Below are 19,231 nucleotides of genomic sequence, written 5' to 3'. Positions count from 1 at the left end.
GGCTTGATTGCTTGGGACACACGCATGCACGTCCACACATGCACGCATGTGCGCACACACACACGCAGATATAATTTGGAATGTTTTGATGCATCACTGAACTGTAAAGCCTGAACTAATATACTGTGTTTCATTAAGTTTGTAAGGTGTGTAGGGTATGAATTTCTTGTTCATAGTAATGTCCTTAAGACTCTTTTCAGGCATTGTAGTTTGTAAGGTTCCTATATTCAAAATGTAGTTTATTTAGCATAGCTGGGGATGTATAAGCTTCGAGTGGCCTTTCCATAGTGATTATTACATTTATATGTGATCCTATAACAACCCAAATTTTGCAACATTGTTATACGGTATGTATTTCTGGCTGTCCTGTAGTTTTGGAAGTATGTCTTTTAACCTGTAGAGTTTGCCAGTTATTGTTTGCAATTTGTTTTGTAGATGGTTTATGTGGCTATTCCAGTTCATATCTGCAACAAAGTAAATTCCAAGGTATCGTATTGTTTCAACCTGAGTGACGGTAGTGATTGTACTGTTATGTGTGTTTTTTATGTTGGAGATTGGATGTTGGATGGTTATTTATATATATATATATATATATATATATATATATATATATTATCAACTGGTTGAGTCAGTGAATGTCTGAATATAATTAATTTTGACTTATCTAAGTTTAAGAGTATGGAGCTTTTAGTGAGCCAGTGAATGAGCAGATTTACATCATGCTGCATATTTGCTTGAGCTATGCTTGCATTATATGGACGGATATGATCTAGGAGGTCCTTTTATCATACACACAGCTCTTCATACCATGCTTTAAACACACTCAAATTCTCTGCAGACACCCCACTCTCAGGCAAAGCATTCCAATCATTCACAACTCTGCATGAAAAAAATCTGCTTCTCACTCCGCTACTCACACCCTCTTTATAGAGTTTTCAGGGATGACCTCTGGTTCTCCCCTGATCTCCCACTATTTTCTGTAGAACCACTCCAGCATTGATCCTATAACAACCCCTTGATAAGTTGTAGGTGTATATCGTATCTTCCCTCTTCCTCCTGTCCACCAGACTCTGCAAGTTGCATCTTCTCAATCTTTCCTCATACTCGACATTCCAGAGGTTAAAAACTACCTTAGTCAGTTGCCTCTGGACCCTTACCAACATCTCTTCATCCTTCTGAAAACCAGGTGACCAAATCAGGGCACAATAGTCCATGTGTGGCCTAATCAAAGCCTTATACAATGGAACAAGAATCTCCCTACTTCTACAAGTCAGTGTCCTCCACATCATTCCCAGAAACCTTTGTGTTGCCTTCTCAATTTTGGCTATATATCACCTAAATTTCAGATCCTTAGCCACTATTCACCCCGAGATCCCTTATTTCCTCCACCTCCGACAATATATCCTCACCAATCATAAATTCAGCATCCCATTTTTGTTTTCCAAATTTTAACACCTTACATTTTGCAACATTGAATTCACATCCCCATTCCTGCCCAATCACTCAATTTATGCAAGTTTTCTTGTAAGGCCACAACATCTCTATTCTTCCTGGTTCATCCCAACTTTGTATCATCTGCAAACAACTGAATATCTCCATCCAAATCTTCACCAATATCATTAATATACAAGTTAAACAGCAATGGCCCTAAAACAGACCCTTGAGGCACACCACTAGTAACTTTCGTTTTCCTGGATATTGCTCCCCCATACACAACTTGTTGATACCTATCAGCTAGCCAGTCTCCAATCCATTTCACCAATCTAATATCCAACCCCATCCACTCTAGTTTTACTATCAACTTATCATGCAGTAATCTATCAAAAGCTTTTGCGAAATCTAAGTATATTACTGTGTATCCTTTTCCTCTGTCCATGAAAGCAGTTACCTTATCATTCATATAAATGAAATGATGGGGAGAGAACAACTCACTGTGGCACTCCACTGGGTACTGGTAGCTTTCTACTGCGGCCTGACCCTATACGTGTGATATGTTTTATACTTTGAAGGTAGTTAATAAACCGCCTGTGCAGAGGCCCATCTATTCCAACATGTCTCAGCTTTTCTAATAAGGTTTGATGTGTGATGTGTGAAATGCTTTAGTCAAATCGATAAAGACTACCATGACAATTTTGTTTTTATATAAGGTGATATTAATTACATCCATAAAGTCTTCCAAGGGAGATGTTGTTCCCTTATTTTTCTGAAAACCGTGTTGTTCTTTGGGGATAATATGAAAGTTCACTGTATATGTTATGAGTTTCCTTAGTACGATCAGCTCCATAATTTGATTGATAATTGGTAGTGCTGCTATGGGTCCATAATTATTGATTAAATTTCTTTTTTGATGTTGCGTATGGGTGTGATTATGGCAGTCTTTAACATACTTGGTGTTTGTCGGTTTTAAATATTTTATTTATTAATTTTAATAGGATAGGGCCTAGGCTAGTAGCATGTTTGACATCCTTAAGTCTTATACCATCCTATGCTTGACATCCTTAGGTCTTATACCATCAATTCCTTGGCCTTTGTTTGGTTTGATTTGATGTATTACAGAGAGAAGTTCTGTTTCTTTTAAGGTTGGGAATCATAATGTCTGTTTTGCTTGTGATCCAAGTGGAAAATCAAATTTTGTGAATGGAGGGATATTTCTCTGTAGTTCTTGGATGGAGTCTACAAAGTGGTTAAAGTCATTTGCTAGTTATTGAATAGATTTAGCATCTTTCATGCAGCTGTGTTTTAGGGTTTCAGAAGCAGTAGTATTGGGAGCACAATCTAGCATCTCGCTGATCAGATACAGGTTTGTTTCATATCATTTTGTGTGGAGATTAATTTGTCTCTGTAGTATTTTCTTATTGCATTTCTTATTTCTTATTGTAAGGCAATTCCTTGTTATCTTATATTCGGTTTTTAAAGCTGTGTTATTTGGATGTCACTTTAATTGTTTCCATAGGATATCCTTTCTGTATATATCTAGAATTATGTTTTATGTTATCCAAGGATTTTGGCTTGTTCTTGAACAAATTATATATTTCCTCCGGTGTGAGTTTAATGTTGTTAATACAGTATGTATTGAATCTGGTGATGCTATGTGTTTTCAGTCAATTTTAGTTATTTCGTGGTTGACTATTTTTTCTTCTATTATTGTTTTATGTTGCTTTTCATATGTGGAGCATTGCATGGATATTGTCTTAGTGTGCAGGTTTAGAGCCATGAAGTAATGATGTGCTACTTAAATATTATGACTGCTGCAGTGTAACTATTTGGTGGTGCCTGAATGTTTATATGATCTAAGCAAGAAGCAGTGATAGTTCCTGCTATTTCTTCTCTAGTACATGATGTTATGGTTTTTGTTGGCAATATTTATGTTTTATATTACCGATTATCATTAGGTACTGTCTGACCACAGATCCGAGACCTTAGTCTGACACCTTGCCAAAAAGAGTCAATTCATGCTGAAGGGGAAAAATTCTTTTTCCCCTTCAGCATGAATTGACGTGCTTTATACATAAAATTTTCATACTGTTATACTAGCAAAAAGAGATACCACTTTAAAAATTACAAAGTTCATAAAAGAAAAGTTAATTTTCCGATGTATAATAATAAACAACTCATCCCACAAAACGGATTGATTACCCTATTATCAGAATGGATTCTCCTTCTTGTGACATGGGCAAAAGTGTCGAAGGGTCTTGTATATGTGGGCGTACAGTATTTAGTTGAGCATAATTCTTGGTGTGAAAGCCAGCAATTGAGTTCATGCAAGAATTTTATCATGTTTAAGTTTGGTGGCCTGTAAATAGCATTAAGGGGTGCTGTCGATTGGCAGTATTAATGATTTAGATGCAAAGGATTTAGCATGCTCAAACTGATAAACAGTTTCTTTTACTGTTAATTTATATTTGGTAAATATTAATATTCCATCCCTTCTTTTTGTTTGATGGTAGGATCCATGTTGTTGAAAGCCTGGAATTTGGAAGGCAGTTGCTTCATCAAGTAACAGATACTTCTGTTAGGACCGATATATCAATGATACCAGTATAATTCTTAGGATAAGCCTGTAACATTAACCAATGTTTTCTAATGCCTCTGATATTAATATGCAGAATGGAAAGTCCTCTTGTTTGTACTGTGTATTGTTTCCATGCATCGAGCAAGTCAAAAGTCCAATTACTGATATGTTCTGGTGTTATTACATCTGTCTGATGGTTCACATTCACTTTTTGTTATATTGAAGTCTTCTTTTTGATCTAATTAGGAATTTTTTGTTTTCATTGTGGTAGCCTATCTATGTCTTCCAAGTTTTTTTTTGATTTGTATCAACTTTGAAGTTTGTGACTTCCTCAAGAATATTTTAGCATCTCTGATCCACAAAAATTTGAGTTTTTCCTGTTTTTACTTTGCTTGTGTGGTACAACAGATTCTGGTTAAATGGTGTTAAATACTCTGATAGGAAGATTGGCTATTGTCTTGCGATGAGTTCAAGTCCTTGCAACTGTTTTTTTCAGTCTGCTGGCTTTTATGACATTGTCTCTTGTGAACATGCTTGTAAGATGAACTATGACTGGTGTGGGTCATGGCAAGCCTTGTTTTTTGTTCTTCCTGGGAATCCAATTTAAGGTCTGAATGTCATTATGTTGTAAGGGGATGTCAATTGCATGGCCTAACTTTAAAATTACACCTTTGAGATTTTCTGTAGATGCAGTTTCAGGAAGACCGTTTATGACAAGATCTTTATATTGTTGCTGATTTAAAAGTCTGTATTGTAGTTTTAGGGAATTAAGTTCTTGATGAAGTTCGGATGTCTCTTTTATCAAATTATGTTGCCTGTCAGTTAGTATGTTAACATTAATTTTGATATCGTTTACCATTTGCAAGACTTCTTCCACTGCTAAATTATTATATTTAAAAAAATCCTCATATTCGCTAAATTTTTTTATTTGTGTATTCTGCTTATCAAAGAGTTCTTGGACGAGATCTTATTAGGCTGGCTTCTATAGTCTCTAAACCGTTTCCTAGTAGTATATTTAAAGAATTCAAATAGGAGTCGCCTGTATTTTTTTGCTTGTTCAGTTAACTGTCTGATTCTGCCTCCTGGCAGCTGTTTTAACTTCAAAATAATTTTCAAATTCTCTCTTCAGGTAAAGGTTATTCTATATGAATACAGTCGACTCTCATTATAGCAAATTAATAGAGGCTAGAGATATATTTTGAGAGAAAGAAAAGCTTTTTGCTGTAAATTTCCTTATGAATATACCTAAGACTATGAGATTTTAATCATAACTTTTAGGGTGTGAGTTTTATAATGGTTAGCAAGAGGAGAAGATATCAATGGGGATGGTTATGTGGATAAGAGGGTGGCTGCTGAACAGATATCAAAAAAGTGGTATATGGAGGGGCAGAATGAAGACAAAAACAGGTGACCACAAGGTTCAGTGTTGGAACCACTACTGTTTAATTCGTGCACAAATGATAAAGGAAATATTCAGTTGTTTGCTGATGATGCAATATTAGGTAGAGTAAAGTTAATCAAGGTGATGCAGAGAGCTTGCAGGATGATTTAATAGGCTGTCAGTATGGACAAAAGATAATGGGTATCAGTTTAATGTGGAGAAATATAAAGTTATGCTATTCAAATTAAGGGGATATTAAATCCCACATTGTTTTAAAACCGAATAAGAAACTCAAAGATTGGAATCAGAGAGTTTCATGCTGAATACAGTAAACTATAAAGTATCGGCGACTTACTAGCGTGAGTTAATGCAAGTAGTCCTAGTACGTAGTACAATCTCGGGCAACTCGTTGCAAAGGTGGGGGAAATCGCTATTCTTAGGTATTTTCCATAATGTAAAAACACATTTCCTAGGAAATGTATGCTGTTATTACATTACGGTGGGAGGTCACTACCCAGACCGGTTTCAGCCTTTTTTGACTTCATCAATGAGTAACTAGACCAAAAGATACCAAAGGGTATAGCAAAAAGAACTTATATACTTTGCTATACGAGTTGTCAACCAAGTACAGCCATTCATGACTTATTTTTCACGGTATTAACAACACCACAAACACTTTTATCAACAAAGATGTTTTATTAATGCTTATATTTCACAGATTTTCAACTCAGCATCATCAGAGCACAACACACTTGTAAACGCGACAGTGAGTGAGTGAAACAATATAATTGCAAAAGACAAAAGATATCTAAAGTCCTATTTTTTGGCACCCTCTAATGGGAAAAAAAAAAAAAAAAAACAGGTTATCCAGGAGTTTTTCTTAGGATAACCGTCTCCCAAATTTTTGGCAAATTAATGCAACCATATTTGTTAAGTCATGAATAACCATCAACACCTAAGCTTATCTGTTAGACAGGTGCAGCTATTAAGTTATTTAAATATAAAGAGCCAATAGGCTTCATTTCGGCAATATAAACATTATTCAAATTAAGCTAATTCTTAATTCAAAATAACTTAATTTGAATAATGTTTATATCGCCGAAATGAAGCCTATTGGCTCTTTATATTTAAATAAAGTTATGTATTTTGGGATAAATAGATTAGAAGCTGAGTACCACACTGATGGAATTGTACTCCAAGTAATAAATGAAAGTAGACATTTAGAGGTGGTAGTAGACAGACAGTTAAATTTAGAGGACGTATTGCTAAAGTTGATAAGCAGCTCATAAGATTACTTGGCTATTGAAGAACACACTAACAAGTGGAGATAAGGACATTCTTATTCTACATTATAAGACCTTGATACATTCACATCTGGATTACTGTGTTTAGGTCTGGTTTCTTGGGCATGGGGAAGCAGTGAAGACGATTCATAGGAGAGTGACCAAGATGGTGAGTGATCTGTGGAATGTTCTCTATGAGGATAGACTGAAGGTGTTTGGATTGCAGAAGTTGGCTGATAAGTGAAAAAGAGGGGATATGATAGAAACATTTAAGTTGCTTAAAAACCTATATATATATATATATATATATACCAATTCTCTTAAAAATTATATACACAGCTCTAATAACAAAAATTTCTTGAATTACCTTCATTTTATTTAATTGTTCTTTTTTGGTGTCTATATTTTTTTTTAATGGCTGTTCATGTAAAAGATTTTCTTTGGAATTCAACCATTCTTCAAGACTAGTCAGTGCATTTTCACATTGTTTTCTTTCATTGATAGTACTGGAAGATGCCTCCTGAGCAGTCTTGCACAATTTCATAAAATTATTCCACTGATCTTTTAAACATTGTAGTTCATCCAAAATACTGCTGTGACCTGTGCTGTCAGTGTGCTGTAGTACTTGCTTCACTTGATGGTGCAATGCCTCAAGTTTTTGCTCTCCTTCTTCTTCAGAACTTAAAACAGTCTAGGGAAAAAATATGCATATAATGTAACAATTTTACAGAAAATAATTATAGCAGTTACTACTAAGAGATTTTTCTGGAGTCAATAGACTTATTGTAAGTCTTAATTAACAAGCAACATATTTAACATACTGAACCTGTATCTAACCCACACTTTTAACACTCATTATAGAGACTCACACATTTCTTAATGTGAAAAATCTTCTCATTACTCCCTTATTCATGACATTCTCCCCAAACCACTTCAGAATATAGAATATAAAATATTCTCTAAGATCATACAATATATAAATATCATTTTAATAATTTAGTTAAATGATACTTATGATTTTGTGATTGTCGGAGGACGAGTCTCAATCGATTGCAGTATCACTGCTGCTCTTTTAAGCATAACACCCAGACCAGTACCTAGGTTGTCTGCAGATGATTTAGTGCCTGCATGTCACAATGAATAGTGTGATGCAGGAGGCAGTGGCTGTATAGTCTCAGCAGCTACTTTAATGCTTTTGTTCTGATGAATTCATCGCCAGAACAATTGCACCATAACTGTAAGAAAGCAACTCTGGCTAGCACTATGTTTCAACAAGTGAGACAGGAATGGCATCATTATAGTGATTAGATGGAATTCTGCTTTAGATGCATTCAGTTATCATCATGGATTAAGAATCTAAATTGGTACATGAACCTAAAATCATTCAAGAACTTCAATAACAAATGATGGAAAAGACCAGGGATTTGAGAGTGTTGGATCTGGGAAAAGCATCAGAAAATTTATCTATAACTGTAGTAGCAACTTTAGCTCCAATCAGGAAAAGTGACTATGCAGTCTTGCAGTGATAGCTTATCGATAAGGACTGCAGGGCTGCATTGAATGCAGCTCTAGCACTGAGTATACTAGCAAGTAGTACTGGCCAGTATATTCAATGCTAGAGCTGCATTCAATGCAGCCCTTATGGATGAGTTGCCACTGCAGTCTTGTTTTGGGAGGTTGCACAACGTGTGGAAATTTCAGTCAAGAAAGGGTTTATGTAAGACTACAAAGCTGGCAATTATGACAAACTTAGGTGGCAAATTGGAGCAGTTCATGGCATAAGAAAGTACATAGAATGAATGCCATTATTGCAAGGGAAGTGGTCAAGGATTGTTTGAGAGAGGCAGTATCACAGTACATACCCAGGGTCAAGAAGATAAACTGAATAGGGATTAAATGGATGACAAACAATATTATTATTATTAGTAGTAGTAGTATTATGTGACACCTCCAGGAGTTCAAAGACTCATCGAAGGCGAGCATCTGCTCTAGAACTCTGTCTCCCCCACTCAATCCACCAATTACAATGAACCACAACTATACCAATGCCATCTACCACCCACCACCACTAGTATTTTCACAGATAATTACAAACATCCATACCCACAGCGGATTTGAACCTGCAGCCTTTTGGATGAAGAGTGGATATGCCAACCTCTCAGCCAACTAGGCCAGCATATAAAGCAGGAGCTGCAAAAAAAGAAGAAAAAAGAAAGAACTGTGGAAGGAATATAAACAATAAGGTGATCAGCATACCCACGAGCAGTGTATAAAGCACAAGCAAGATGGGTAACTAGTATGGTAAAGAAGACTAAATCAGATTACGAGAGAAAATTAGCTAAGCTGGCCAAAATAAATCCAAAAGAGTTTTTCTATTATGTTGCAAATAAAAGAAAGAATGAGCATGGAAAGATAACTTTACTGCTTGCTGATGGGACAAAAGTGACTGAAGCAGAAGAAACGGTTCAGTTACTAAGTGATCACTTCGTAATGGTATATCAGCCAGGCAGTAACTTTGCAGTTACTGTGGTGACAGAGACTGATGTGTGCATTGAGGTAGGTGAACTGGAGGTACACAGTATATTAAAAAATATCAATATGAATACAGCAGTAGGTCTAGAAAGTATTTCAGCTAGTGTGCTACGTGAATGTGCGAGTTAACTGGCAGTGCCTCTGATGAAGTTGTTTATCTAAGTCTCAGCTCTGTTTGGAGATAGTGGAAAAAGGATAAAGTTTCATTACAGAAAGGTGGCTTACAAAAGCAAGACAGAAGTAGCAAATTACAGACCAATTAATATCTCTTGAGGAGTGGTGGTTAAAGTATTAGAAAAGTTTATCAAAAGTAAAATTCAATAAAGAGTGGAGAGAAATATGATACTCTATAGAGGGCAACATGACTTTGTAAAAGGTAGGTCCTGCCTCAGTTATTTATTCACATTTTATAAGGTGACAATGGACTTAGATAAGGAAAATGGCTAAGCCATAATGCTGCTGGATGATGCAAAGACATTTGTCAGAATATCATGTGGAAAACTATTAATAAATCAGAGAAAATGGAAAGAAACGGATATGAGGGTGGTGGCATGGATGGAGGATGGGGAGGATTGCTGATAGATGGATATCAGAGGGTGATGTATGGTGGAGTGGAATCAAGGTGAATGAGGGTGACTAGTAGAGTGCCCAGGGCTCTGTACTAGGATGACTGCTCTTCATTTTGCACATTAATAATGATATAGTGGAAGATCTGAAGGTAAATATACAGTTGTTCACTGATAATGATGCAAAACTGGGGAGGGCAATAGTTGATGAAATTATTGTAAATATCTTACAGGATGATTTAAATAAATCAGCAGTGTGGACAAAGGTGGTCAATTTAATGTTGTAAAATGAAAGGCAATGTACTTCGGGATGAAAAGCTTACATACTACTTCATATCATATTGATCATACTAGTTTACAGGAAATTGATGAGGCTAGGGAATCTGAAAGTGATTGTGGAGAGAGAGAGAGAGAGAGAGACGGATTTGTTTAGCTGACAGGTGGAGGAGAGGAGATATGATAGAAACTTTCAAGTTACTAAAGGGATTCTATAAGACTGACACCAAAAAATTTTTCAATACATGAGTAGGATGAAAACAAGGGTTCACACACGGAAGTAGTCTAAGAGTGTGTGTGTGTGTGTGGTCAGTAAGGGTGTGTGTGCACTAAGTTCTTTACTTGAAGAGTGGAGACTGAGTGGAATGGATTGCCAGAGTTGATGTGAGAACCCCAACAGTAAATAAATTTAAGGAGTTGTATGATAGGTATTGTGTTAATGGGTAGTGTGAGTCTTCCATGACGAGTCTTTTGATTCCATGGAGTACCCACATAAATGGAGTACACATATAAATAATAATAATAATAATTTTCTTTTTATATAAATTCCTTTCCCTTGTGTAAGCTGCCTTCTCTAATATCATGAGACATTTCTATACTTCTTTCTTAGTAAGTAGAACCTTCTGTGGGACCACAGGCACAAATAAGTCTCACTCTCCAATTCCTCAATCTGCTGTTTGTCTACTTGATATCATCTGGCATTCAAGAAGATTATCCTCATATTTAGTGTTCACTACTATAGCTGCAACTTCTTTTCCTTGATTATTATTGCCTGAATATCACATCCTATATTTTTTCCATAAAAGAATCTCCCTCTTTTTTTGCCTTATTTGTTTCAGTAACACCTATTATGTTGATCTGGTACTTATCCAATTCTTCTACTAGTCCCATTCCTTTTCTACTGATTATTCTTATGTTGCTGCTGCCAATCTTGAACTCTGCTGATGTTGAGGTAGCATTTGTTCCAGTAGCTGAATTTTAGTTGTTTACTCTGGTTCACTAAAAAAGCAAAAGGGGATATTGTTTAACTGGGACATTGCCAATGTACCATTATTCTATCAAGAATATAATTGTTCAGCTAAATCCGAAATTACCAGACTAATCTAATTTGTTCAGTATCCAAGTTGTGGATACTGAGTAGGTATACTAATGGATGCACCCCCATTAGTGTATACTAACTAAAAGGGTGCACTACAACATAGTGAGGACTAAACATCAGGTGGTCAGAAGTCGCTGTGAGCTCTACATCTCCTCCAGTTATCCGGCTTTGATCCTTAAGTGACCAGTCTGTGTGAGAATTATGTAATTATACTCATTCAATGACAAGGCATTCACAAACTTCCCTGGCAAAGAAACCCACTCATTCACCACACTCAAACAAAAATCTAATTCTTGCTAACAACACCCTTATACAAGTTTCAAGGTTTCAAGAGAGAGATAAGAATGAAAGTGAGAGAGAGAGAGAAAGAGCGAGAGGGAGAGAATGAAAGAGATGAGAGAGAGAGAGAGAGAGAGATGAGAGTAAGGGGGAGGGAGGGAGTAAGGCATATCCTCCACATATTCTTTCCCATCCAGTGACGTAGTGGAAAATTTCTTAATCATGCTGTATGAAATCATTTTAATAAGTTATGTGCTTCCATCATATCCTCCCTTATCTGTCTAATACCAAACTTTGTGACCTCCAAGCATTTGTCCTTATATGAAGCACTCTACAGACACTTGTCCCTGAATTCTCTTCATTATTTCCATTTGCAAGAAACACAGAATGTAAACAAATTTTACAATGCAAGTGCACCCTTACACAACCATGTTTCAGGAGAGAGAGAGAGAGAGGAATGAAAAGAATAAGATTCCTAGAAGTTGAATAAGAGCGTAGAAATAAGGATATAAGAACTACAGTTCATTTTAGGCAGTAATTAACATGGAATGGGGTGCTGAAAATGGAGAAGTATGGCTTCCATTGCAGAAGTAAGCTATACATTGTGTCATGAGCTACAGTCTACCATTTTCATCCACTATTATCATCATCCAATAAAGTTATGTTTCACATTCTGGTATAATTAACTAGAAAATAATAAAATATCTTTTTTTTTTTTATTCTGTAAAAAACTTTATTTAAACTGTCATACTTACAGAAATGGCTATAAGCTTGGCTTTCAAACTTTCAGTGTCACCATGATCTATGCTAGTATCCACGGTTGCTTTGAGAGCATGAAGCCAGTCTTGAAAACGCTCCATATTTTGTCTATAACATTCATGCTCATTCACATATGTTTCACATGTTGTGGTGCAGTCCTACATAAAATAAAATCCAAAAATAATAACAGAAATCACGTTTGTAATTATTAAGTAAGACCTTTTAATAAAAAATTAATATTTTATAATTTATGCAACAAATATGATAACTCTGTACCTGAGAAATTTATTACAATGACTTGCTTGGAAAAGAAAACAATGTTCTTTGTTTTGGAGAAGATGAAGATAGTATCATTTCAAGAACTAAGACAGGATCATCATTATTATTATTATTCAGGCCTCCATGGAGTCAAAAGACTCATCGTGGGAGGTCCTTCCTAAGAACATAAAGTCTGTCAAGAATCACTGAGGGGAGGTCCCCCCCCTAAGAAACACAAAGTCTATCATACCACTCCTTAAACTCATTGACCGTTCTCGCTCTCACCACTCCATCAGGCAATGCATTCCATGGTTCAACCACCCTCCATGCAAAGAAACCACTCCTCACCCTCTTGCTCACAGTTTCCTTTCATAACTTCCAGGGATGGCCTCTTGTCATCACTCCTTCCCACTGTTCAACCAAGCAAAAGAACTCCCCAGTGTCAATCCTGTAACCACCTCTCAACAGTTTAAAAGTCTCAATCATATCACCTCTCCTTCTTCTATCCACCAAACTCTGCAGTCCACATTCCCTCAGCCGATCCTCATAACTATTCTTGTACAGTCCTGAAACCATCTTTGTCATCCGTCTTTGTATCCTTTCCACAGTTAATTTATCCCCTTCAAATCCTGGGGACCAAATCTGAGAACAATAGTCCAAGTGTGGTCTGATCAGAGACTTATACAACGGAATAATAACCCTCTTATCTCTGCAGGTCAGTGTATTTCTCATAATTGCAGCAATCCTCTGTGTTACCTTCACCACCACTGCAATATGTCTCCTAAACTTCAGGTTTCTATCAATCATCAACCCCAGATCTCTTGTCTCCCCTACTTCCTTTAGTATAACTCCTCCCACAGAGTATGCAGCATCCCATCGATGTTTCCCAAACCTCAAGACCTTACATTCTGCTGCATTAAACAGACCCCCCCCCCATTCATTTGCCCATCTATCTAGCCTATTCAAATCCTCTTGCAGGGCTACCACATCTGCACTATTACTAATAATCCTTCCCAGCTTCGCATCATCCGCAAATAACTGAATATCCCCTTGCAATCCACTGGCAATGTCATTGATATAAAGGTTAAGCAATATAGGCACTAGTACTGAGCCCTGTGGGACCACACTTGTAACCCTCTGCCTCCTTGAAACTGCTCCACCATACACAACTCTCTGCTACCTATCAGTCAGACAATCCTGAATCCAGTTGACCAATCTGACATCCAGACCCATGTGCTGCAACTTAAATATCAGCTTATCATGTGGCACCCTGTCAAATGCCTTTGCTAAGTCTAAGAAAATTGCAGTATATGCCTTTCCTTCATCTAATGTTCTTGTAACTTTATTATAAAAGGCTAGCATATTACTAAAACTAGAGCACCCTTTCACAAATCCATCTTGACTCTCACAGATAACATTACCCTCATCTGCCCAATGCTGTATACGGTCCCTCACTACTTTCTCCAAGATTTTAACAACTACTGATGACTCAAAGACTGGACTATAATTAGACACTTCCAGTCTGTTACCACCCTTATGCAATGGAACTATCTTACCTTCCTTCCATTCCCTGGGCACCTTTGCCGAAGCCAGACTTTCATTGAAAAGCCAGGTTAAAGGCACTGTCAGTTCCCTAGCACATTCTCTCAAAACTCGTGGTGAAATATCATCCAGTCCCACAGCTTTACTGACATCCAGAGTACTCAGCATCTGAAACACACTCTCCTCCTGTACCTCTAAATCTCGAACCAGCCCTATCCCTCTAGCATTAAAACTGACTCCTCTTGGATGAAATAATCCAATAAAATGTTCATTGAACAATTCCATTATGTCCTCTGCATCAGTTGCTCTATTCCCATTTTTATCCCACAATATCATTCTTCCACAGTCATTTGTCCTCCTACTGGCTGTTACTACTACTTATTGAGGTCTCTTCAGTGGGAGCCAGGCCCGAGTGGAGATACCAGGCAGAAGCATTAGCAAGGTCATCTCTACCTACAGGAGTTGCCAAATGGTGCCACCTTTTTATTAAATTACTCTGGATTTAGAGAAAGATGTTGAAAGTTTATTTTTCACTTGGTTAGACTATAATAAATTTAGTTTAATCCTTTATCCAAGTGTGAGCAAACAAAGTTTGCAACTGAAAGTATCTTCAGGACTGGGGTAAGGTGGTACAACACCGGACAACTCGTAGCAAAGTTGGAGCAAGCTCTTACCCCAGTCCTGAAGATACTTTAAGGTGCAAACTTTGTTTTCTCACTCTAGGATAAAGGATTAAACTAAATTTATTATAGTCTAACCAAGTAAAAAATAAACTTTCAGCTAATTTAGTGTTATGACTAATTTTTCTCTTATTCCATATGAATTTATTCAATTGACTTCCTATCATACCAGCTTTGTTGATTCTGTTGTCTATTTCCATATTTAATTTACCTTCTTCACTAAAAATCGTGCCTAAGTAGCTAAAATGTTTTACTTGTTCCACAGGTTCTCCATTCACAATGCAGTTGACATTTTCAACGATTCTGCCTATTTTCATTGCCTTTGTCTTTTTATTGCTGACCTTCATACCATATCTATTACAACAGTTATTCAATTAAGTCTGGGAATCTTGCAAACTTATAACAGATTTATTTAGAAATATAACATTGTCTGCATAATGCAAAGAGCTGACATTAACATCTCCAATTTTGATATCAGGTTTAATACAATTTTCCTTCATAATATGATCCGTATAGACAATGAATAACAGAGGGGATAATGTACATCCTTCTTGAAAGTTTATTTCTCACTTGGTTAGACTATAATAAATTTAGTTTAATCCTGTATCAACACCAGGTAACTCGTTGCAAAGGTTTGCAATGAGTTGCCCAGTGTTGTACTACCTCACCCCAGTCCTGAAGATACTTTCAGGCGCAAACTTTGTTTGTTCACATTTGGATGAAGGATTAAACAAAATTTATTATGTACATCCTTGTCTCACACCAGATTTAACATTAAACCATCTTCCTGTACCTCCTTCAATCCTAACTGCTGATTTACAACTCAAATAAAGACTAAGTATTGCTGGATATAATGCCCCATTGACACCATATAACTCCAGTGTATTGAATAGCTTCTCTCTTGGTACCTTGTCATATGCCTTTTCCAGATCAACAAAACTTAAATACAGATCTTTGTTATATTCCCATGATTTCTCAACTATTTGTCATAAAGTGAAGATCCGATCCTGACAGCCTCTATTTGTCCTGAATCCAGCTTGTTCTTCGACCTGGATTCAGGCCAAAGTTCACCAAGCTTTCCCTCCACAATTCTTCTCAACCGTTTCTCAAGTATACTAGCATAAATCTTACCAAGAACACTCAGTAGGGGAATATGTCCATGCCTTCTGAACTACGCAGCCACTGTAAGACTTTTATACCACCATACTTAAGCATTTCTGATGGAATATCATCTACTCCTTCTGCCTTTCCACATTTCAAGCCTTTGATGGCTTTTTCTACTTCAAGTATTGATATGTATTCCTGACTGTATGCCATTGCACTATCACTGCTTGTTTCATTTAGCAATTTTTCGAAGTAATTACTCCATACCTCAAGGATATCTTTTTCTCCCGTTTTTCATGTCACCTCTAATTCCTTTTACAGCACTCTTTCCTCCATTTCTGAGCTTCTTCAACAACTTCCGGAATATTTTGCCACCTTCATGATATTTATTTTCTATGTTCTTGCCAAAGTCGTCCCATGACTTTTGTTTAGCTAGTTTTACACAGTGTTCAGCTTTCCTACATTTGTCTCTGTATTCTCTAAGAGCACAGGCTGACTTATTTGCAGGAATTTTTGATATGCTTTCTTCTTTTCCTTCACTGCCTCTTTTACTTCCTATGTTCACCATGGAGTTCTGATTTTTCTATCATTGCAGACAACCTCACCACATGCCTCTCTGGCTGAATCAATCAGGATTTTCTTCAAGGTTTGCCACTGAATCTCTAAGGTTTGGTTCCTGTTCTCAAACTCTTTCATTTTATCTTCAATAATCTTTGTGTATTTTAGTCTACAGTTCACATCTGAGAGTTGCTCAACTTTTATTCGCTTTAAAACTTTCTTACATGTTATTCTTTTCGATATGAAATTCAATTTTATCCTGCTCAAGACTAAATAGTGATCACTTCCAATTTAAAATCCTCTGGACACTCTGGTGTCCTGCACCAGGGAGAAAACATCATTATAGTTCGCCCACCGATTAGAGATCTTTCGACACTTCTGCGCATCTCAGAAAAAGGAGAATCCATTCCAATAATAGGGTAATCAGTCCGTATTGTGGGATGAGTTGTTTATTATTACCGGTAGGAAAATTAACTTCTCTTTTATGATTATTGGTTAACTATGTTGCTTGTATAACATTTGGAAAATTTTACCTATAAAGCACGTGATTTCACGTGCTGGCGACCAATTCGGACGTCCTTCATTTCTTTCTCCCCTTCTGCATGAATCGACTATTCTTGGAAAGACGCAAAGCAGAGACCTACAAACGGTGGGTGAACTATATCAACAATAACACAGTCAATGAGACTTTTCTTATTCCTGGCCTCTTCTCTCCTTGTGAATTTGTGCACATTTTTATGTTGGAACATAGTGTTAGTAATCACCAGTCCATGTCCTGAGCAGAAATCCAACACGTATTTGCCAATAATATTAGCTTTGCTCTTTTCTCCAAATTTTCCCAAAATATATTTGTATGTCTGACAATTACTTCCTACCAGTGGTGCACCCAGGAAGGGGGCCAAGCCCCTCCCCCAAAAGCAAAAGTTAAAATACACTAAAAAAGTTTCCAAAATACTTTTCCTAATTTAAATTCATTTTTTTATTTATGTTATGTTGTGTCTTCTATTTCTATACTACTTATGAATTAGTGGTCACATAAGGTGAGAATACCCTATAGCAGTGTTTCTCAACCTGTGGTCCGCGATGATGGGACAGGTGGTCCACAGGCGGACTTAAGTTAACCAAATAAATCTATATATTTTAATTATCCAAACAAAACAAATTAAAATTGAATAAGTAAAAATTAATGAAATAAAATGGATACTTAAAAATAAAATAAAAATAGCGGCAGAATGTTCATTCCATGAACATTCTGCCACTATTTTAATTTGTAAAGGCAGAATGACGAGTAATAAAAGAGGGATTAAGTGAACAATAATATGGTTTTATTGCTTCCACTTTCCTTTGCTGTTTTGTCAGATTTGAAGTGAACATGTGTTGTCCATGTGACCACATTTCAGCCAATTACTTGTTGTTTATTGATTTTTATTGTTGAAGGATTTCCTCCTTCAACCAAGGCTCAATATATCTTCAGAAGTGCTAAGTAATACTTGGATAAAGTGTGATGTGAGTTAACCCCAGTATTTATATATTTTTAGGAAATCGCACGACTGAAAGATAAAAGCAAGCTGCCAGTTGAGTTGAAATGCTAACTGTCTTCAACCGAATTCCATATGTGAAACTGGCATAACAACATTCACTATATATATATTTGTAAGTTTTAACACGTTTACAAATCTTAACACTTTCGGTTGAACTTTATTGGGGCAGGCGAACTCACACACATCTAATTAATAACAATAGTTTTTAGTTAGATACTGTGTTTTCCATTGCAATATATGGTTTTTCCTCGAGTCTAAATAGCATAGTTTCTGTATGAAAGGACATGTGATCTTAATTGTGAACCCAGTTGTCTCTAATTGCACTATTTGTTGAGAAATATACTACACAGACTGCTGGTACCTTATTCACTGATAAGTACATAATAAAAGTACTTGTTTTTCTTGCCTCTGCAATATAGTGGCTATTGGGGAGGGCATGTTGTTTACCGTAGGAGCAAATTACTATCCCCCACTCTGAATATGTTTCAGCTTTTTTTCATTTGTGAGGTATATGCAAAACTTTTTAGTTTCTCTTTTCGAGAAGTAAAATCAGGGATACAAGTTATATTCGAGTAAGTACGGTATTTCAGTTATGGATACGCACATTGGTTCCTTCTTAAAACGGAAAAATAGCTCGGATGACAGTGATAATACAAAAATGAGTTTGTAATGACAGTTTGTGTGTAGTTTCTGAAGAGAAAGAGGTCTGTAACGAATCCACAGAAACACAGAATTCCCATCAGTTGCAATGCGATAATATTAATACGCTGAACGAAAGGAAAGATTTGCTGACTTGCTGGACACTCGACCAGTGGATCTCATTCAAAGGTAAAAACAATTGGTTATTTTATAGGAACATTTTTCTGTTTTGTGACTTTTCTCCCTTTACAGTAATTATGCATACGTTATTGTGTTATTATTCAACAATTGTTTATAGTTTTGAATGTGTACATAAATCAATATCAACAGTAGCCTGATTATGAATGCGTGATGAAAGGGACGGGGAGGCTTGGAATTTCCCCGGATAGTATTCAAGAGGTAAATACAATAGAGGTAATTACGCCTTCCCAATGGTTATTTAGAATTTAACCATTGGGAAGGTGTTTATGTCCACCTCAAAACTCTGAAACAGAATGGCGAAACATATTTTCCGAATAACTTTTATAAGAAATTTCTGTGGGTTCACTATCCATTTCAGGCTTGCAGTCACGAGAACGACCTTTCGTTATCGAAAAAAGAACAGCTAATTGAGCTTTCAAGTGACAATGGGCTTAAAATGCAATTCCGTGATTGTGGTTTGGCTTGATTCTGGATCTCGCCTTCAGTGAGAAGTGAATTTTCCAAATTATCTGCAGGAGCAT

General features: G+C 36.5%; 1 protein-coding gene across 1 annotated transcript in view; it reads right to left on the bottom strand.

Annotated features, from left to right (window-relative positions):
• Window positions 1–19,231, bottom strand: part of LOC150102416 (muscle-specific protein 300 kDa-like) — a 1,203,500-nt gene that overhangs the window by 980,404 nt on the left and 203,865 nt on the right. Inside the window, exons 14-15 of the mRNA XM_090399574.1 lie at window positions 12,184–12,345; window positions 7,044–7,367 (exon numbers count right to left, since the gene is read on the bottom strand). Of these exons, the coding sequence (XP_090255700.1) occupies window positions 7,044–7,367; window positions 12,184–12,345 (486 nt within the window). The remainder of the gene's footprint in view (window positions 1–7,043; window positions 7,368–12,183; window positions 12,346–19,231) is intronic.

Source organism: Typopeltis vanoorti, chromosome 10 (genome assembly GCF_054136105.1).
Source record: "Typopeltis vanoorti isolate ZY-2024b chromosome 10, IOZ_Tvanoo_1.0, whole genome shotgun sequence".
Taxonomy (NCBI): Eukaryota; Metazoa; Arthropoda; class Arachnida; order Uropygi; family Thelyphonidae; genus Typopeltis; species Typopeltis vanoorti.
This window is presented reverse-complemented; position numbering and strand designations above follow the sequence as displayed.